The sequence below is a fragment of the Monomorium pharaonis genome, chromosome 1, assembly GCF_013373865.1.
Source record: "Monomorium pharaonis isolate MP-MQ-018 chromosome 1, ASM1337386v2, whole genome shotgun sequence".
NCBI classification, from domain to species: Eukaryota; Metazoa; Arthropoda; class Insecta; order Hymenoptera; family Formicidae; genus Monomorium; species Monomorium pharaonis.
The window spans coordinates 15,033,863-15,056,792 of NC_050467.1; the positions used below are offsets into that span (position 1 = coordinate 15,033,863).

Below are 22,930 nucleotides of genomic sequence, written 5' to 3' on the forward strand. Positions count from 1 at the left end.
TTTCCGTGTATTATAAGTCTATCACAAGGATTAATTTTATTAAAAATATAAATATCCTCGTTATTTAATTTTTAATTAAGAATATAAAGTTGAAACAAATTAAGAATATAAAGTTGAAACATTTTATTTGGTTGTTATTTCCATTTTAATCGATAAAATTTTCTAATGTTGTTTAAAAAAGGATAAATTTGTTTTTGAGCACATGATAATAGCTTCTTTTAAAATTTATGACAATTTACGACATTTAAGACTATCACCAAAAAAAATTTTTTATTAAAAATAATCATTATTTATTAAAAAAAAATAAATTTAGTAATTGCTTCTTTAAGCATTAGAACTGATATTTTTTTGTACACATGTATGTACACGTACACATTGTGCGTAGCCATTGCCGCTTGTTGTAACAACTCCCTCCGCGCGCCTAGCAATCTCAAGGTTCAAGCGCTAGGGAGGGGCGGCCGCCGCGGTCGGGCGCTCGGCGTGCTTGCATTTGCCGGTAGGCCGGGCTAATACAGAAAATTTTACAAGTCTATACTCGTTAACTATTGTGAAAATGGAAAAACGATGAGGATTTTATGTTCAGCTTAATGCGCTCTACCTGCTTATAAAAATTGCATAAATTTTTACCAAACACCCTGTATACAAAGTATTCAGAATATAGAACCTATAGAAGGTACAAATAAAGATATAAACAGAAGTATTTATGTTATTGAGGATATTTGGAAAACTTTAAACTAATTAACACAAAGGACTTAGAAGCAATTATTATGCAGCTACCGCGAAAAACAGATACAGAAGAAGGAATAACTAGCAATATATTAAAAGGAATATTACCAGTCATTAAAGAAGAATTTGTTAATAACAATCCTTAAAAGAAGGTTGTTGCCCACAGAGCTGGAAAACATCGACAATAATACCGATACCAAAGATTGAAAAAGCTAGAAAAGCAAGCAAATTTAGACCTATTAATATTCTACCGATATGAGAGTTTTAGAATTAGTCGTTAAGAAACAGATTAAGGATTACTTTGAATCTAATAAGTATAACAGAGCATCAATCAGGTCGGATCCAAGCGAAAAAGGCTGTATCGCGTCGGGTATCCAAGGAGAGCCAATCTCGTTAGTGGTTTCCCCGGAAAGTTAGCGACTGCGTGTGCCTCAAAGCCCTCGCCCGTGCGAGCCGTGTAGCGCCGCGTGGAAAGAGTAGTCCCCGCGGATATTGTTCGCGGGTGTCGCGTCGCGCGAGTATCGTTCGTGTTGAAATCGGTTTCGGAAAAAGCGAGCGTTGCGGGCTGGATATCGCGTTTACGGTCCATCGTTGCCGGGATTGTCAGCACGTCTAGCCCGCCCGAAGCAAGATGTATTGCGCGTAAGAAAAGTCGTGCCCGCGCGCTACGGGACTATCAAAATCGTCGATTCTCTTTTGGCGTTCTGTATCTTGGTTCTTTATTTATTCTCTTCTTTTTTTGCAATAAACTCTAATTTTTTGTTACTTTATCTGTTGTATAAGCCTTTGTCTGTCGCGTTCCGCACTATCGTGTAGCGTGCGCCCCTATTCTAAACCCTGCTCCTCTGTCGTTAGGTGAGCTGGCTGTTTTTCGCGTGCGAATTGAGGCTGTCTGTGACGAATTTTCGTGAAGTGACGTACCATCGAGTATGTCTGGCGCTCAATCCGGTCGTTCGTGCGCAGCCGAAATTCGCGCGCAAGATATTAGGCATGCGGGCCGTTCCGGCCCTCGGTATTTCTTCGTCGTCGTGTTTTTTGATCGCGGTTTTCCCCGCGCGGAGAAAAAAGTCATAACAATACTCTGTAAAGAAAATGCTTAGCACTATAAAATATGTGATATCAAAACAAGATTTTTTTTTGAGTTAAAAAAGACGCCAACTATGCGTGTGTGCTTGGTTAAGAAAAATTTTTTTAAACACTCTTCTTATTTTTTTATATAATAAAAAATAAATGTAACTGCGTGAAATCACAAGAAATTGCGTTTTTAAATAAAAAAGGAAAAAAATTGTCTTCTCTACAAAAATAATGATATAAAATAAATGCGCCAACTATACGAACGGATATTTATACAAAATTTTATTTTTTAATATTAATGTTATATTCAATAATATGGTTTTGTATATATTATTATTATAATAAAGCGTTTCGATTAACATATTAAAATTATATAAAAACAAAAAAAAAACATAATAAAGTTATCTTTATTATGCTAAACCTTTATAGATTTTATTTTAAAAAACTTAGTGTTGCTATTAAAGATACTCTCTAAATTACAATTAATAAATAATCTGTGAAATCAGTGAAATACACTAATTTTTTTATCCAGGGGTGATCAATCCAGGGGTTATGAAATAAATACACTGATCTTTCAGTCCTTATACACCAATTCTAAAGTAAAAATCACTAGAGAAAGACGGTGAATAATCACTAATTATCACAGCTGTAGATTCCATTGTAAATAAGTGATTGCGCTCTCTAAAATCCAGTCAGCGATAATAGACTGTAATTCAGAGAGTATTAAAATATTAGTAACAATAATTTTAAAAAATTAACAATTATAAACAATTTTATTTATTAATATTACAATAAACCATTTTCATTATTTCCTTATAGCAGCGCCATTTTGTTTAAAATAAAATCTTTATCTTTATTATGTTTCTTTAGTTTCTATATAATGTTAATGTGTTAATCAAAACACTTTACCATTATAATATATGTATACTATTTAATCCTCGAACGGTATACCTACATTTTTCTACCTCAAACGTTATATCGTTATACGTTATTTAAAATGTACCCCATTTGTTCTCAAACGTGCTGCATTGAACAGATAAACTAAAATCAATATTGTGCTACATGAATCTCTTCGTCTTTTCATGACAAAAACGATGGTACAATAATATTAATTATCATTAAACATGTGAAAAATTAATTTAAAAAATAAAGTTCAAAAAAATCGCAAAAATAACTTTTTTGAAAATCCATCGTATTTTTGTCAATTTTTAACGAATTCAAAAAACCAAACAGTTTTGGAAAAGATCTAAAATCAGGATAAAATGGATTTTAGATATCATTTAAAAAGTATAATTATTTTAACAAATAAAAGTTAGAAAAAATAATTAAAGAAAAAAAATAAATAAAAACATTATAATATCACTCTTTCTTTTGCTATAAAATTGTAAAAACTATTTTTTTTTTAAATATGGAATATATTATTAGAATAAAAAAAAGATTAAAATATTTTCATGACTCCAAGCGACACTTGTCCACATTGTATTGTCCTGTGATTTTCCCACACAGAAATGTTGTACCAATCTTTCTACAGCGAGTGCCCGTCCGAACAAAATGTAACCATGTAGAGTCTAGGCGGTAACTTTTCGTAAAAGTAATTGTAATAACTGTGTCGGCATCGGCTTAAAGATCTCGCGGCGTCGACATCGGCCACAGATCTTGCGGCATCTTAAATCGGGCAACAAAGACGCGGAGCCGCCAAAAACAATCGCGATTTGCCCTTTGAAAAGATATAACAAAAAAGTGTTTCGTACATGGAGAAAATTTTTATAGTAAAAATTATTATGGTAAATAGTAAGTGCAGACAGACGGGGTAGGTGCAAGAAAGGAAGGGGGCGAAAGCCCCCCTTACCTTCGTGTGTGTGTGTGTGTGTGTGTGTGTGTGTGTGTGTGTGTGTGCGTGCGTGCGTGTGCGTGTGCGCGTGTGTGTGTGTGGCCACAGCGTTTGTCGTATCGTATTTATTAAACTTTTTTTGTTAATAAGTTTTAGTTAATAAATGTGTATAACTCAGAAACTAAGGCCGAGCAGTAACATGTGTAGGGAAAAGATGTTCAGAATAATGACTCTAACAACATATATCAAGGTCATTGAAATCGATGAGATCAACCTTATTGTGCATAATTACTGCAAATACATCAAGATTTGTCACTAAATAGGTGAGTGAAAGTTTTTAGTCGGCTAAAAAAAGAATTCAAAATTTTTTCTCCACGCACATAATGCAATTTTGCTGTACGATTTTTAATTTATTCTCATTGCTTTTGTTCTTTTAAACTTAATTCATAACTTAATTTTCAATGATAAATTTAATGAATTTATTGCACATGTAATGAAAGCTCAATTAAATGTATCAAATCTTTTAAAGGCTCATTCCAGTTTATCAACTTTGAATAATAAAAAAATCGATTTCTTTTTTATTGCATTTTTTGAAAGTATATACCATTGAAAATATAATCCCAAAGTTACATAAACAAACTCGAAATATTTATATACTTTTAAGCGCATTGAAGCAAGTACGGTCCGAGTTATTTCAATGCGGCGTTGATTTTTCGAAAATTATTCATCCAATTGTTCTAAAATTTTAACAGCTTATTTTACAGTAGTATCCCCCGTTGCGACTTCGCCTACGGTATTTGTGCATAGAACTCAAATTTCACGGATATTTTTTATTGTTAAACATTTAACTTTACTAACACAGACTGTGTTTCGCGTGAAATGCAAACCACCTTCCGCACGACGACTTCTACGAAATGTATCTTTGACCGAATATCACTATAAAAGCAATTGAGATGAGGTTTTCACTGTAGTATTCGTTAACGTTGAGAAGAAAAGATGTTTTATCTCGATACGACATCAGGAAGCTGAGATATAAAAAAAACTCCAATTTATATAAATTAAATTGTTATATGAGTTTATTGGAACACGTATAAACTCGGAAGCAAAGCCAGGACTAAACATTCAATGCTCAAAGCAAAAAAAGAAAATGTTTTCCTTAGTAACAAAAACATATTTCTTACGGCATGTAAAATAACGAAGAATAATAAATTGGCAGTATTTATTAGGTGTACAACTTTGCATCCGCCGTTTTTTTTTTTTCGAAATTCAAGGCTTTGTGAAAAACTGGTTATACGTTTACGATTCAAAGTATTGTCCATCGCTGGTCACTACTTTCTTCCATCTTTCTGGCAGCATACAAATCCTGCATCAAAAAAACTGGTCATCTTTTAAAACGATCCACGAATCGATTCAATTTTTCACTTTTTCACTAAGAACGTGCTGGTCAGCCAGACCGTGCGTCATTGATCGAAACAAGTGATAGTCAGAAAGAGCAATGTCCGGAAAATACGGCGGGTGGGATAGGACTTCCCATTTCAACGTTTCCAAGTATGTTTTGACGGGCTTTACGACATAGGGTCAAGCATTGTCATGCTGCAAAATCACTTTATCGTGTCTATCGTTGTATTGCGGCCGTTTGTCTTTCAGTGCTCGATTCAAATGCATCAATTGCTTTCAATACCGATCGCCTATGATTGTTTCAGTCGTTTTGTTTCGATTGTTTTAGTAGCTCATAATACACTACGCCGAGCTGATCCCACCAAATACAGAGCATGATCTTGGAGCCGTGAATGTTCGATTTGGCCGTCGACATGGAAGCATGGAAAGTCCTTATGATTTTCTACGCTTGGGGTTATCGTAATGACCCCATTTTTCGTCCCTAGTCACAATACGATGCAGAAATCCCTTCCGTCTTTGACTTGTAAGCAACTGTTCACAAACAAACAAACGCCATTCAATATCTTTTGGCTTCAACTCGTACGGCACCCGATTTCCTTGTTTCTGAATCATTCCCATGACTTTCAGACGTTTTGAAAGAGTGGCCTTCACTTGGACACAGTACAATTGGACACGGTGCAAATGGACACGTTGCAAATAGACACAAAATAATGTACACCGTACATTTATACATCGTAAAGTTGTACACCGTAAAATTGTACGCCGTACATTTCTATACTGTAATCGTGGTCATACATGTACACACGCATACACACACACACACACACACACACACACACACACACACACACACACACGGAGGGGGGGGGTGCAAGGGGAGCCTCCGGCACCCACCTCGTCGATGCCCTAAACAGAAGGGTATAGAAATGTACGGTGTACAACTTTACGATGTACAACTTTACGGTGTACAAAATTCCTGTGTCCAAATAAACCGTGTCCATTTGAACCGTGTACATTAGTTTGTGTCCATTTGCACTGTGTTCAATTGTACTGTGTCTAAGTGAGCCACTCCCGTTGAAACCACTCTCGGCACGTTCTTTCACTAATAAAAGCCTCACTATACGTATTTGAGAGCATTCGATGAGTCTCAGCCACAGATTTCTTCATATTGAAGCAAAAAATTAAAACTTCCCGCAAATGACGAGAATTTGGCTCGTAAGCTGACATTTTCAATCGAGAATAACTTTATGATGCAGACACAAATCGACTAATATTTCGATGGCGTTATGTTTATAAATGCCTAAACTTATTATATGATGTCTACGAGCTATTTTATTTCGACCACCACTTACCGCTACAACCATCTATTGGAAAACGGCGGAAGCAAAGTTGTACCTAGTAATATTTTTAAAAGAAGTATAAAAAAGCGTGAAGTGTACGCACGCAAGAAACGCCTTCAAAAATTTATTCTTTTACAAAATAATTTTAATTTAACACTACAAATGTATAAAATTTTAATAAAATATTTTATAAAAAATTAATTTTTTCTACGAAAGTAAAGATATAAAGAAAATGCGCCAACTATAAAAATGAATGTTCACAAACTAGATCTACTTTTACAAATAATTATTTGTACAAAATTACAAATAAATATTTTGCTACATGGCGTCGCTAAACCGAATAATTTGCTTTCTTTGTGTGTGCATCCAAACGTGTGTGTGTGTGGAGGGGGGGGCGTAGGTGTGGGTGTGGGAGGGGGGGTACGCGCGCATGTGTGTTAGTATAAGTTCGTTTATAAATAAGCAATTTTTAATATCTGTCTTATGCGTGCATACGTTCGAATCTCTCTCACTCTCTCTCTCTCCCTCTTCCCCCTCTCTCTCATGCGTTCGTGAATGTTATATATGTAATGTCATTACGATTTCGATTTCGTAAAAAAATTATGATTTTAGTAATTATTAAAATAATTTAAAATCTTAAGGTGCCTTTTCACGCTGACGCTTGACGCTCATTTTCAGGGTCAAAAGACCACACGACTAAAAATAAAGATATCAATTCGTCATTTTTAGTCATGTGATGTCTTTTGACGCTAAATGAGCGTCAAGCGTCAGCGTAAAAAGGCACCTTTAATAATTATTATTTATTATCAAGTAATTATTATTTTAGTACGTAAGTTAGAGTGTAAGAAAGCAATTTTGTATTAAAGCAAATTATCCAGTTCAGCGACGCCAAGTTTTTGTAATAAAATATTTATTTGTAATATTTGTACAAATAATTATTTGTAAAAGTAGATGTTCTAATTCGTATGAACATCCATTTTCTTAGTTAGTGCATTTTCTTTATATCATTACTTTTGTACAAAAAATAAATTTTCTGTTCTTTTTTGGAAAAAGATTCTTTTATTAAAATTTCATACATTTATGCCAAATTAAAATTATTTCGTACAAAAATAGATTTTTGAGGGCGTTTCTTGCGCGTGTATACTTGGCACTCTTTTATATCTTTTTTGAAAAGGTAATTTTGTTGTGATTTCACTCATTTTGTAATGACAAGTATCTCATTTCTTTTTATAACATATATGAAGATTTATAAAACAATTTTGATGTTCATATCATATCAAATTAAAGGTCGAAACAAAACTCTCTCTCTCTCTCTCTCTCTTTCTCTCTCTTTGTGTAAGTGATTTTCTCCCCTAAATGATATATAATCAATCAAAAGACACATTAGTGTCTCGCACCAAGTGAACGCGCAGCACAAGATCACCCCGTGTATATATACGGGAGTATGCGATGCGACTTGCAAGCATTTGAGATTATCAGATCTCAATAACGACTAAACCGATCGAGTTCTAACTAGGCTCAATCGAAAGCTTGAGTTTGATTTATATAAGAAAACTTTTTATTTTTACTCTACGTGCCTTACGAGTGGAGATATCGTGACGCAAAGTTCTAATTGTAAATTTTTCATTTAAGATACATCATCATCGCCCTAAAATTCTTGTCCAGTACATGAGTTCAACACTAGAGGGCATTAAGATTTACCTGTGACTAGAGAGTCTGTAATCAGAGTGGCGACAGAAGAGAGGCTCCACCATGTTTCATCAGAATCGTACGAGCAAGAAAAATATATATTTCTTTTATCACAGTACATACATATATGTATTGCAAGCTGACCACTTCAGAATAGGTTATGAAAACAATATTATGAACAATGATATTGTAAAATTTTTGTTAAAAAATGATTGGATGTACAGTACCCTTTTGTAACAATTGTTTCTGAAGGATATGTAATGAGATATATAAGGATATGTAACGATATGCAATATTCAGATTTGAAAATCAGCGAAACCCGATGAAATATAACAGACCAATCAAAAGATACCTACACGTCGCCACTCTGATTACAGACTCTCTACTTATAACAGGTCTCTTATAAAGTATTGATGTATACTATATATTGATATGATAAATCAATTATTCGCTTTGCGAAAGTAAAAAGTAAATAAATATCAAGTAATATGTCTGTAAATCGTACGAATAATAATAATCTCTTATAAGAAAAGTCGTGTAGATCCGAAAAGTACAAGTTTTGTCATCGCTTTTCCACGTATGTGATTGACGGTCAAACCCGCGATGAGTTTCACGGCGATGATGTGACAGTTCGTAGTGCGAGGTTAGTGGCGAGTTATTTGTGTTTCTGTACGCCTATTATATTATTTTACGCAAAGGAAAATACGGCTGTGCCCAATTTGAAGATTGGTTAATGTACTGTGCGTTGTAGAATCAGATAAGTATATTACACTAAATTTTCATTTTTTAAAGAAAATAAGTATTTTGAGATAAGTCAGTACTTTGTGTCATGTTTTATTTTTAGTTATTAAAAGAAAAAAAGAAAGAAACTTTACATGAAGTTGAACTAGAGGAAAAATAGTTTAGGCGAGTAAAAAGAGAAAAAGCATCTGCGAGGGGAATATAGACTTCCGAAAACGCGGGAATTTATTAAACATACCACCCGCCTTCGTTTACCAAAGAAAAAAATTAGAAGAAAGAGTAAGAAAAAGTAAAAATAAAGTAAGTTATGTTATAGATGTAAATGAATTTGATTAATTAAATTATAATTAATTATGTATGCTAGAAAGAGCGTTATTGTCAAGTTGAGAGAAAAAAAGAGAGAAAAAGACAAGGGAATAACATTGTGTAATATTTATGTATGTACTTATATTTACATGTATATACTTATGTACGTATATACAAATAAGTATGTATGTACATATATGTATATATGGATGTGTATGCATTTTATCTCTTTCTTTCTTTGTGTAAGTAATGCTTTTCCCTGAATATTATATAATATAATTTGTTTTTTAATAGTGAAAACAAAGAATATTTTAACGATAAATTTGACTTAAGGTAACAAGAGAAGAAAAAAAGAGAAAGAAACACAAAAAGAGATTGATAGAGTATTAAGAAAAAATAAAAAAAAGAGAAAGAAAAGAAAGATAGAAGATATAAGGAGGAATCAGGTAATAACAAAATAGAGAATAACATTACCAATAATATTTATATGTATGTATATTTTCTTATATGTACGTATATAAGGCCCTAAGTGTGTGACTGTGCTTCTTGGACTGTGTTTCAAATAAGTAATCTTTTGTCTTACTCGTAATTACTCGTAATTTAGACAATCTAATAATAAAGAGCTTTCGAGCCTTGGTGATTGTTTCTTGAAATCATCTGCTAAGAGAGAACTTATACTTCAATATAGTTTTTATCGTATTTAAATTTAAAATAATTGATTCAATATTAATCGTCTATGAGTATATTAAACAAAGCGCGTTAAATCTCTTGATTTTATTTTTAGAACGTTAAGAAACTAACTGTCAAGTACATGAAGAAATTTTGCGCGATTCTTGTTGTGAGAGAGAAGAGAATAGATAAGAAGAGAATGGAAAGTGCAGAAAAATGTAGAGAACGAAGATATCGCAGAACAGAGAGAATGAAAAATGGAAAGCGGACAACGGAGAATGCGAAAAGCGCAGAGAGAGAGAGAGAGAGAGAGAGAGAGAGATATGCCAACGGCAATTATATTATTAATGATAAATAATTAAACAACTTCTTGTGAGAGACTTATTGAGTTCCATTAGTACTATATCATCTAGCATGTGGCTACATATGATTGAAACTATATAGTTTCAATAATTATAAAAATTATTCGTAATTCAAATAATTTAAGATTATCTCTCTTGTAGGTTAGTAAATAGAAATACATGTACATATATTCTTTCTTGTAGAAAAAAACCTTTAAGCCTTGATAGTAAAAATCCAAACGGCTGGATATTAAGTAGCTAAGGTGCAATATTAATTATGAATAAATTTCTTGGTGGCTATAAGACGGAGCTTCAATCAAATATAAACTCTACAAAAAACATACCATCGAAGTTTGTAAGGAAATACAAGAAGCTACGCATATATCAGCCAACATATCATTGCTAGACACAAGGGAAAAAAACATAAATTGTGTAATGTAACTCAATTTAAGCCATATAATAATTTTTTATTAGAAAAATATATATTCTCTAAATAAGATGTTTAATACTACAAAATACGTGATATCCGAACAAAATTACCCTTTAAAAAAAAAAGATTAAAAAAGGCGCCAAGTGTGTGTATGTGCGCCCCCAAGAAAAAAACTATTATATTAGGTAAATTGTCTTATTGTCCTATTGTTTTATTGTCTTATTGTTTTCCCTACAAAAATGATATGAAGTAAATGCGCCAACTATAAGAATATTTATATAAAATTTAATTATTATAACTTTTTATTAAAATATTTAATAATAAACGGGCTTGATGACCAAATAATTGATTAAAATCAACTAACGGGATTATAGTAAAGCAAAAACGTGCCCAGGTCGTTAAAACGCAAAGAACCATCAATGTTATACAATAAAAATATGAAAATTATTTGTAAAAATAAAATAATGAAAAAATAACCTATCAAAAATTTTACAAAGATAAAAAAAATATGTCAAGTACATAAAAGCATTCAAAAATGGGATGAAATCAATACAATTAGCCAAGTATATTTTTTAAAAAAGACTTAGAAAAATTTTATAAAATCCATCAAAAAATTATTTCAATTATTTGTACAAATAAAATAATGAAAAAATGATAATCAATCAAAAATTTTACAAAGATAAAAATATGTCAAATACATAAACGCATTTAAAAATAGAACGAGATCAATACAATTAGCCAAATATGTTTGAAAAAGACTTAGAAAAATCTTATAAAATCTATCAAAAAATTATTTAAAAATGTTATCAATAATAACAGATAGTGAAGCAAAAACTAATAGTAAAACAAAACCCAAGCCACATTAATCGCATTCTTGTATATATACTTATTGATATCAATCAAGTCTTAGAAATATAGAAAAAATGCGACTCGGGAACACCAAGTTTTTGCTTCACTATAATCCCGTTGTTTTAATCATTCAATTATTTAATCATCAAGCCCGTTTATTATTAAATATTTTAATAAAAAGTTATAATAAATAAATTTTGTATAAATATTCTTATAGTTGGCGCATTGACTTTGTCTTTATTTTTGTAAAAAAAAAAACAGTAAGACAATAAAACAATAGGACAATAAGACAATTCACATAATAAGTTTTTTTCTTAGAGACGCACATACACACACTTAGTTTCTTTTTTTACCTTTTTTAAAAAAGGTAATTTTGTTTGGTATATTAACTTCAAAACTCGGAATTACAGGAAAACTCGGAATAGTGTGGCTGACAGAATGTATCTACCTGAAAGTACCAAATATAACGTAGTTTTTCAAAAAAAATAATAGGATAAAATAAACGGTTTATTCTTTTGCAATATATTGAAATAGATAAAAAGCATGAAATCTTATTTGAAACAATTACAACAAAGTATACAGACTATAATGTCACCCAGATGATCTGTCGATCACAGGCAATATTAAGATATGTCTATATAGATGCCCAAGGATTATTTGTCCTAGTCTAGTAACTGTCAGGCACTCTATGGTATAAGACACAGAAATATACTGATAAAGCTAGAAATAATCTTAATTTCGTCAGTAAGTGGATAAAAATCAACAGAAATCAAACAATTTAATTTTTTGACTGTAACTGGCCAGATGTATTTTCAATATAAGCACTACGTTTCGACCACAGATTTGAGTCCTTTTCAAGTGCAATTTTAAGAACGTTATTTACACGCATTAGAGTCTATGAAATATATCCAGATATATCATCTAAAAGATCGGATAACAAACTGAGTGTGTAAAGTTGACCCCCCCCCCCCAAATCATCGAAGTATAGTTCTAATTAGAATTCTGGCCTCTTTCGAGCAACATAAAGAGTTCCTGATAATTTTTAAAAAGAGTTCTGGCGATTAAGATAACGAAAACACTTTTTGAAAAAAAGGGAGGCCAACTTCACGATTTTTTAAATCGAATTTTAAGGACAAATAGTTCTAAATTACTTAAACGCTTCATTTTGCGATTATCTAAAGTTCCTAATGCACAAAAAAAGTTTTTTATTAATTAAAAAAAATAAATTTTGAAAATTCGATTTTGAGATCGAGTAGTTTTGAATGGCTTAAGCGCTTTATTTTGCGATTACTTAGATTTTCTGATACATAAAAAATTTTTGGGATTAATTTAAAAAAATTTTTGGCGAAAGAAAATTTTCAATCATGTCTCGTTCAAATATCGGTTGTCTTGCAAACTGTTGGCCAATCGCTTTTAGCCATAAAACTTTTTGTCAGAACTTGTTGAAAACTACGCAGAACTCTAGTCAGAACTACTCGGTACTTTAAAATAAATTTCGACCTTAGGACTTGGAAAACTTCAATCATCTACCGTTTAAATATCAATTATCATGCAAATCGTTAGCCTAATCACTTTGGGCCATAAGACTTTTCGTCAGAACTCGTCGAGAACAACCCAGAACTGAACTGCTAGTAACTCTAAAAAAATTTTCGGTCTTTGTTTAAAAATCTGGTATCTTGCAAACCGTTAGTCCGATTGCTTTGCGTCATAAGACTTTTCGTCAGAACTCGTGAACTATTCAGAATTCTAGTTAGAACTATTCGGAACTCTAAAATAATTTTCGATTTCGGAACTTGAAAAACTTTTAATCATCTACCGTTCAAATATCGATTCTTACAAAATCGTTGGCCTAATCGCTTTGGGCCATAAAACTTTTCTAATACTGCGCATACTACGTGAAGATCGGTCCGCTTTATAAAAAAGAATAGAGCGCGCGTGCAAATATTTATCTCTTTCTATTTAATACCGTAATATTGATTAAAAAGCGACAGTGATTGCCCGCACGTGCTCTCTATCCTTCTCTATGAAGCGGACCGATCTTCACGTAAAATGCGCAGTATTAGAAAAGTCTTAGGGCCTAAAGCAATTAGGCCAACGATTTGTAAGATAATTGATATTTGAACGGTAGATGATTGAAAGTTCCAAGTCCCAAGGTCAAAAATTATTTTAGGGTTCCGAATAGTTCTGACTAGAGTTCTGAATAGTTCTCGACGAGTTCTGACGAAAAGTCTTATGGCGCAGAGTGATCGGAACAACGGTTTGCAAGATACCAGATTTTTAAGCAAAGATCAAAATTTTTTTCAGAGTTCCGAGCAGTTCTGACTAGAGTTCTGGGTTGTTCTCGACAAGTTCTGACGAAAAATCTTATGACTCAAAGCGATTAGGCCAACGATTTGCAAGATAACCAATATTTGAACGGTAGGATTGAAAGTTTTCCAAGTCCCGAGGTCGAAAATTATTTGAGTTCCAAATAGTTCTGACTAGGGTTCTCAGTATTTCTCGACAAGTTTTGACAAAAAGTCTCATGGCTAAAAGCGATTAGGCCAACGGTTTGCAAGATAACCGATATTTGAACGAAAGACAATTGAAAATTTTCTTTCGCTGAAAATTGTTTTTAATCAATCCTAAAAATTTTTGTATCAGAAACTCTAGGTAATCGCAAAATAAAGTGTTTAAGCCACATTCAGAACTACTAGATCTCAAAATCAAATTTTCAAAATTTTTTATTTTTTTAATTAATAAAAAAAATTTTTTATGCATTAGGAACTCTAGATAATCGCAAAATGAAGCGTTTAAGTCATTCAGAACTATTCGATTTCAAAATTCAATTTAAAAAATCGTGAAATTGGCTCCCCTTTTTTCAAAAGGTGTTTTCGTTACCTTAATCGCCAGAACTCTTTTTAAAAATTATCAGGAACTCTTTATATTGCCCGAAAGAAGTCAGAACTCTAATCATAACTATAGTTCAATGATTTGAAGGAGGCAACTTCACACACTCAACAAACTATGTAATATAAGAAAGTGTCACAATATCATATAAATATCATAATAATAATACTTACAGATAATATGCGTCATTAAAACTATATCAGTTATCGAATAATATCAGAAACATAATATATGCGTTAAGTTTGTGATAAGATGTTGAACTAATAGCAGTACAAAAGACTCGTTGCAAAGACTCGTCTAATCACAAAATTTATTATCAATAACTGTAAAAGAACAATAAATATAATTATAAATGTACAATTACAATTTAACTACAAATTGTAAAATAGCAATAAATATAATTAAGTATAATGCTATATTAAATGCAAAAAGAATTAAAAATAAAATATAGAATGACGTGCGTTCTGTATGAAAGCAGTCGACTCATAATCATTTCGTAGTCTTTCGTTTCATATGTCATATCTCTTTTTTTATTTGCAGTTGAATTATAATTGTACTTCTATAATTATGTTTATTGTTCTTATACAGTTTATTGTTCTTATATATTGATAATAAACCTATTTTATCCATGTTTCACTTAATACTCCTGGAACATATAACCATATGCTGGCTTGTAGTGTGAAACAAAAGCGTGGCTCTTACAGAAATTATAAATGTGATCTATGACCTTTAAGTAACCTAGGCTGTCACCTGCAAAGTTAGAAAACTTGAAAAATTTTCATAAAAACCATGGTTCTGTTTCCAATTACAAATGAGAGAATCAACAATATTAATAAAAATTTTGAATGTAATCTTTGTAAATGTATGAAAAGAATTGTATTAATTAGAAAAAATTGTTTCAAAGACAAAATATTTAAATACTTTGTCCCTGAATTAGAATTAAGTCAAAATATTAATTTGTTCTAATTTTATAAGACATAAATGACTGAAAAAAATCTATTTTTTCAACCTCTTTTTAAAATGGGTGTCATTTTGTTATTTTTTGATAAAATTAATTTTTTCTAGTTCCAAAGATAACCATTAACAATTTAAGAATCTTTTTGGTTTTTTTTCTTTTTGACCATCCAAAGTGGAAATATTTGTCCCATCATGAATTTTGAGGCGCTATTATATATGAATGCATATAAATATTTTTTTTACAAAAAAATTTATTATAAAGTCAAAGAATTAATTTAAAAAACAAAAAAAGTTTATTTTAATATCTGCAATGATTCTTGAGAAAAAATTCCTAAAAATCGCCATTTTTTTAATTATCAAGCTAACATGACCCCTTAAAAATTGTTTGCCAATTTAATATTTCAAAAATTAAATCGTCTTTTCTTGAATCATCAAAACTCAAATATAGAGTATTGGAATAAAAAAAATAATCAAAAACTTAGATTTCTTATACTAACATTAGATGATTTATATTATTTAAACCTTAGTCCTTATCAAATCCTTATCAAATAATCAAGCTGTTTTGTACTGTGCAGAGCACAAAAATGAAGACTTTTTTTATGCAAACGTTTGATTCACAATATAGACATCCAATTGTAATCAATTGATTTTACAAAATATGATTACAGTTGAAAAACCCTTGCTAGTTAAAGCTTACATGAAATCTCGTTACCGCAGTGGAGAGCATTACTACATTTTTATTCTTGTATAAAGCTAAAACCGGGCGAGACTTAATTCGAGAATATTATTATGAGAGAATATCATATTATACTTGTAAAAATGGCAAGAACTGTTGGTTATTGTAGTCATGTAGTAACGATCGCGTGGTTTCTAGGCTACACATATTTACATATTGAATCCTGATATGTGCAATGTAGTCATTACCATACCTGGGCAACAAAGATAAGAAACATGAATCAGTGAATCAAACTTTGAGCAAACACTTAATCAAAGACTTTCACACTTTAATATTTCTTTTGGAATAATCTTTTTATTGTCTCTTGGTTTTGACTTAGACTGATTAGACCGACAATAAATGAGAAGTAAGGAAACTCACTTTAATCAAGCACGATGCTTGAAGCATCCCAACAAATAAGAGGTTTCTGAACCAAACTCAATCAAGAAATACACAAAAATTTCTCTTAAGAAAAATTTATGTCTTAATTGAGATTTGTTGATTTATGTATCTATACTTTCTCAATCATCAAAAATTTCATGAAAATAGAAACTGATTTTCCACCATGTTAAGTCAGCCATTTTTAATTTTAAAACTTTCTCTCCAAATTCATCATTTTCGACTTAAAAAACTTTAAGATGTTTACAAAAATAATTGATAAATATAAAAAGTATAGCAAGAGATACAAGACTAATATATTAATTACAGTGGAACCCCGCGTTAGCGGACTGTTCGGGATTGAGTCCGCTAACACGGGGTGACTTTCTATTGCTTGGTTTCACTCCCACTCCATGAAATTCAGACATAGCGGTATTGCCATCTAGCCAGTTTATGTTTATGCTTCAAGACTAAATGTATTCGATTATAAAATTGCAAGCAGAGCAACGTCTCAGGTCAAGTCAGTCGTAGCTATAGCCAAAGAATTCACATCTCGTACCTCTGTAATAAATTATATTCCCGAATAAATTATATTCCCTACACTTCTAATCTATTATTATTTTCCAACATATAATCTATAAATAAAATATTATCAGATCAGAAATCCAGCTTTGATCACAATCGATGTTTCTTTTTTTATGTGATTACATTTTGTGAGCATTATCCATATACTTTAGAAATGTACTTAGACAGGATTATGATATATTAAGCATGAACTACTTATCGTAAACATTATCTGCAAAATGCACTTATAAAGAATTAGAGATATATTTCTAATGTATATTATCTTGTTTTTAAGAAATACTTTACATTGTTTTCCTCTGAACGTTGGAAATTTCCCTTTTTCTTTAGTAAACATAATACGTCATTTTGGCCCTATAAAATAAAGCACCCTGCGACTGCAGCAACAGTTCTCACAGTTCTCTCAGTTCTCTTAAAGTACTCTTACAATTCTCTCCGAAGATCCGAATCACGTAGTTATAAGTGATAATTGTAAAACTTATTAAATAAAGTTTTTTTTTATATGAAGAAAATCGACAATTCTTACAATTTAAACAATTTACTTTAAATTAGTGTAGGCTATTTTATTTACATTTGCATGAATTTTTCAAATCTTTAAGAACACGTCGTAACTACTTACATACTACGCAACTGCATTGTTATACCTCATCACGCTACTCACGTGGGCCGAGTGCATATGGAGGGGATAGTTTCCGCTAACGCGGAGTTCACTAACGCAGGGTTCCACTGTAATTTTCAAACACTTAAGACCTTTCATTTTTGGTCAATTAATATCGCGCCATAAAATATAATTTGGTATGCAATTCAACTAAAAATTTACCGACCACAAAACAGACAAAAAAATCCCTAATCCCACTTTTTCATATTTATTATCTATTTATACTTATATTTCCTGTTTTTCTGTTTAATTTTTACTAAAACAAAATTGTTCACAATTATTGCTCACAATTATTGTTCACAATTATTGCTAATAAAAAATGTTTTGGCACTATAGTATATAAATACAAAATCAAAATAAACTTGGTTGATTAGTTTTGTGCATAGAATAGTCTTCATTACGTCACTCCGAATAAAAGAACGTTAACTCGGAAGCAGATTGAAAAGGGCGTTAACTCGGAAGCCGGTTGAAAAAGACGTTAACCTTTATTTTAAATTGGCAGCACTGCCGAAAAAATTTCGGTACTTAATTTGGAACATAAACCTAGTTTACACCGAGCACTTGGTACGCGTATCAAATAGTAAATAACTAGTGAATGTGTTTAATCATTGGCTGATCAGCTTAAATTCACTACTTGATACGCGTACCAAGTGCTCGGTGTAAACTAGAGCATTAATATATTGAAACAAAAATGAATATGCATATATAGATAAAGTACTAAAATTATTTTGGCATTGTTGTCACTTAAATTGAGGCGAAAAATTTGAGCGCGCGAGTTAGCGCCTTTTTCAACCGGCTTCCCAGTTAATGCCTTTCTAATCGGTTTCCGCGAGTTAACGCCCTTTTCAAGCTTATGAGTTAATGCCCTTTTATTCGAAAGCAACAATTAGAAATCTCAATTATGTACTACTTCTTTCTCATAGATATTGTAATAAAAATTTTTTGTTGTGCATTCGTGTGCAATCCGTATGTGTATAATAAATTCAAAATACATAAAATCCAAAAATTCTTTTACCCTCAAGGCAGTGATGCAGGCAGGATCACGTATCGTGCCATTCTCCTCTTTTGTATTATATCCTTCCACTCTTTTATCTCTCTCACTAACTTTCCACAGCTTGATTGTTTTATCATTCGTGGAAAGCAGAAAGTGGGCAGGATTCTTTCTCTTTAACCATCTAATTTTATTAATTTTTTCTTCTATTTCTAGTGATTTTAGGTAATCAAACTCAGGTTCGTGACTCTGGAAAGTGCTATACACATTGTATTCACCTCTTCGTGGTATACTGTTTTTACTCTGTATAAACATAATTATAATTTTCAGTTTATTATTTTATTATCAATAAATAAATTAACATTATAATACATTGAGTTACAACAATTCAAATATCATGCTTGAAAATTTTAACAATTTAATCTTGTAATGTAATCTTGTAAACTTATCTAAGTAATCTTGATCAATGTCATTGTATTTTAAATGGTATCTTTAACTTAGACTCAGCAAAGAGCTGTTTGACCTAATAGAAGGTCAGACAGATACTAGACTTATTAAATATTACATAAATTGTTATATAAAAATAATTGAATATCTCAAGCATCAACTCACACGTATCAATGTATCAAGAATAATACAAGAATAATACAAAATTTGTAAATATTTTAAATGTATTTTTTTAAAATGTCAAATATCTTCAATAAAGTGCATTGTAATTGACTTTGAATAGTACAACCATTATCATGTATAAAATAATTTAGCAAATCATATAGATATGATACATATACAGACATAATCATTAATTATTAGGTGTGATAATTGAATTGTTGGATAATTTGCATTTTTATCAACGAATATTTATTTATTACATACTACACTTACAATGGGGTCTCTTTGAAAAATGACAACACGTCCACCCTTGTCTCCTGTTGCAAGGAGATCACCATCGTGATTAAATTCAACACATGAGATTATATCAGCTGCAATTAAAAAATGTAATATTTATAGAACTGTGCAAATAATTCGAATCCAATTAAATCACAGTAAGAATTTGATTTCCATTGTTTTAGAATTTAAGGTTTGAAAGTGAATAATTCCAGAATTTTAAATCAATCGCCCATTTTGATTGTTTCATTTATATCTCCTGCAATCGATGTATCAGTGTACCAATTCTTATACTTGATTGTTGATTTCTAAAATTGTTTTACCCTTTCTAAATTTTATAATCTATTTAAAAAAATAGGTACACAATAAGACATTGTTATTATAAATGTGTTTCAACATTTCATAGGTTTGTATATATCATTTTATGGAATTAAAGTTTAAAGTAACTTATTACATTTTCTCAATAAAGTGTACTAAAGTATAGTCGTTTCAGTAATATAACATTATTGTAATTTGTACAATATGTAGTGCTCATTTATCATATAATATCCTGACATTTTTCATCTATAATGTCTATAACCTACAATCTATTACAAATGTTTATTTAGCATATATATAAAAAACATATAAATATATATATAACAAATAATTTGTGTATATATGCATACATTATTCATTATATTTTCTAAAATTCTTACAAGAGATTGATTATATCGTCTATTAAAAAAAGCCTGTAACATTGTTGAAAATAATTTATTACTTTTAAATAAATATGTAAATCTAGAAAAATTGTAATCAAATTTGATTTGTATTTGAAGAGATTTGATTCAATTCAACCTCATAAATACTTGATTCACATATTTCTGCTTTAGAGCTGTGTAAACACAAGTCAAACAGTCACTTACCTTCTGTAACATCATCTTCTAAGGTTCCCTTTACTTGAGAAAAACACCACTGTATGTCACCATTACCTGTAATACAATATTATATGATTTTAAAACTAATATCTCTCTTTGTTGCTCATTTATCTCATATGTCAACTTAGCAAATAATAATAGAATATTTTAAAATACGAACTATATTTTATGTCTTAATCAGAAAAATTAATGCATTTAGTCTTTGACAGCAGCAACTTTTGTCGTAATAGGTAAATAAAAAGAAATTGAAATAAAAGTTGGAATGTATGTTGCATGACATACATAATTCTTATCTTTTATTGTATTAATCCTAGAATGGTAAACTTATGTTTTCTAACCTCATGGATTATATTAACATCTTTGTCATGAAAAATTGAAGAGATTCATACATTACATTTATTTGTCTCTTTTCAAGAATGGACTGCTTAGGAAGAAAACAACTTGTGGTACATTTATAATCCAATGTGACATTTGATATTAAAAAAATAAGTTTACCATGCTAGGATTATGATTCAGATTTAACAAATAAGTTCAAGATTTAATGTTTTACACATATGAAACAAGCTGTGTATGTAAAATGTTCAAACATTTAATTTATACGATCTACAGGGTGTCCCAAAACATACTAGTCAATGCTCGTAAAAAGGTAGAAGAGATCGAGATGAACATAAAAGTCCAATATTGTCTTGAGTTAAGTCTTGGATTAGATCCACCAATAATCGAGGTATTAATTTTTCAAATTATGCGAATGAGAGCGTGCCGAGAGAAGAGCTCGATCCGCTCGAGCGATAACAAATGTATCGTAAATGTATGATAAGCTTTCATTAATTTACTGTTCACAATTACAATAGAAATTAATTAAATTATTTGCCGATTCCATACGTTAATATTTCGATTATTGGTGGACCTAATCCAAGACAATATTGGACTTTTATGTTCATCTCGATCCCTTATACTTTTTTACGAGCATTGACCAGTATGTTTTGGGACACTGCATATAAACAAGTCAGAAATAGTATAGGATGCAATTTGCTAGTATCATTTAGAAATATAATTTAAAAATAACTCAAATTCACCATTATTTATATATAAAGAATCATTTTAATACTAAATTATAAATTATAAGTTTCTATATGATAGAGAAATAAGAAAAGTAGAACATATAATTCACATAATATCGCTAGTGTTGGATAAAATTATATAAACATTTACATATTGCAAAGTATGTAACTTGAAGCAAAGGTTGAAAAGCACAGAGAAGCAACACAAAAAAAGGTATGGTTGTGATGATGAGGTTGAAAAGAGCAAAGCAAATTAATCCAGCAAAGCAAATTATCCAATGGTACTACAGCTGTATGTACCTGTAGCATAGAATACAAATGAATACATATATGGTATTTCCATTGTTTGCGTTTACAAACAAGGTAATCAGTAAAGAAATCATCTATTGAATGATAGCTGTTCGAGCTTTCTTCTTGTCACTTGGAAAACATTATACAGAGCAAAGAAAAACTAAGGGAACACATGGATGAAGATGGCTAACACGAAGTTTTCCTGCGAAGGCCGCGCAAAAATTGATACGAGAATGATTGCGGAATAGACGACGAAGAAGAGATAAAATTGATGAGCCTACTTGAAGTTTCGGCGTAATCCATCGTGTTTCTAGGCCGCCACCGCCGCCGCCGCCGCCGCCACCACCACCACCGCCACCACCACCACCGCCACCGCCAACACCACCAGCACCAGCAGCACCACCTCCACCACCTCCACCTCCACCACCACCACCACCACAACCACCACCACCGTTGCCGCCACTGCTGCCGCTGCTGTTGTTGCCGCTGCTGTTGTTGCCGTCGCCGGTGATGAGTACATAAGTATTTGCCCTCCCCTGTCCCCCAACGTACGGAAAGAATCCGAAGTGCGGGCGCAAAGGATGCACTATTACACGAGAAGCGACAGTAAAATGTGACTCGGTGATACTCGCGTCTCTAATCCAGGTCAAGGTTTACCTCGTCGTGGCAAAGTAAGGAGGCGAGAAATTGGGCAGACGAGAAGCCGAGCTGCCTAGCAGTAGCAGGAGCAAGAGCAGCAACGCGTTGTAGCAAAATCGCGCGCGTTGCTGGTGGCGCGAACACGGTAGCGCCGGCTTTTATCAAGAACGGAGCACGATAGCTGGAGCACTACTTACCGGCCATTTCGACACGACACACGAAGAATAACACACGCAAGCGAAGTGCCTTGACGCAATTGCGAGTTTACTTCTGCTGTGGAGTCCAATAGCGAATGTACATACACTCTTCTCTCGGAGAGAATACGTCCGTTTGTGCGCGCGCGCGCGCGCGCGACACACGCCGGCAACAAGAGAATTGTTTGTTACGCGAAAAACATCCGAGATCCGAATCGTTCGTCAACAATCCCTTGAAACATATTTTTGATCAACCACCATGCTATAAAGCGCTTTCGACCTAACTATTCTCAATGGCGGAAATTCACAGACGCATAACCGCACAACACAGCTACAAAGTGACGTCACTGCGCAACCAGGTTTCACTACCTCCGCAGTA

At 31.9% G+C, this 22,930-nt stretch overlaps 1 protein-coding gene and 1 long non-coding RNA gene across 2 annotated transcripts in view; one reads left to right on the forward strand and one right to left on the reverse strand.

The window, feature by feature from the left end:
- Positions 1-22,928, reverse strand: part of LOC105839212 (protein phosphatase PP2A 55 kDa regulatory subunit) — a gene marked incomplete in the record, with an annotated part of 44,724 nt that extends 21,796 nt beyond the window's left edge. Inside the window, 4 exon segments of the mRNA XM_036292149.1 lie at positions 18,589-18,867; positions 19,447-19,544; positions 20,355-20,420; positions 22,555-22,928. Of these exon segments, the coding sequence (XP_036148042.1) occupies positions 18,589-18,867; positions 19,447-19,544; positions 20,355-20,420; positions 22,555-22,561 (450 nt within the window).
- Positions 7,443-9,019, forward strand: LOC118647397. Its single transcript, XR_004964682.1, has 2 exons — positions 7,443-8,083; positions 8,454-9,019. It is a non-coding gene; the product is annotated as an uncharacterized LOC118647397 (long non-coding RNA).
- Positions 22,929-22,930: the final 2 nt, after the last annotated feature.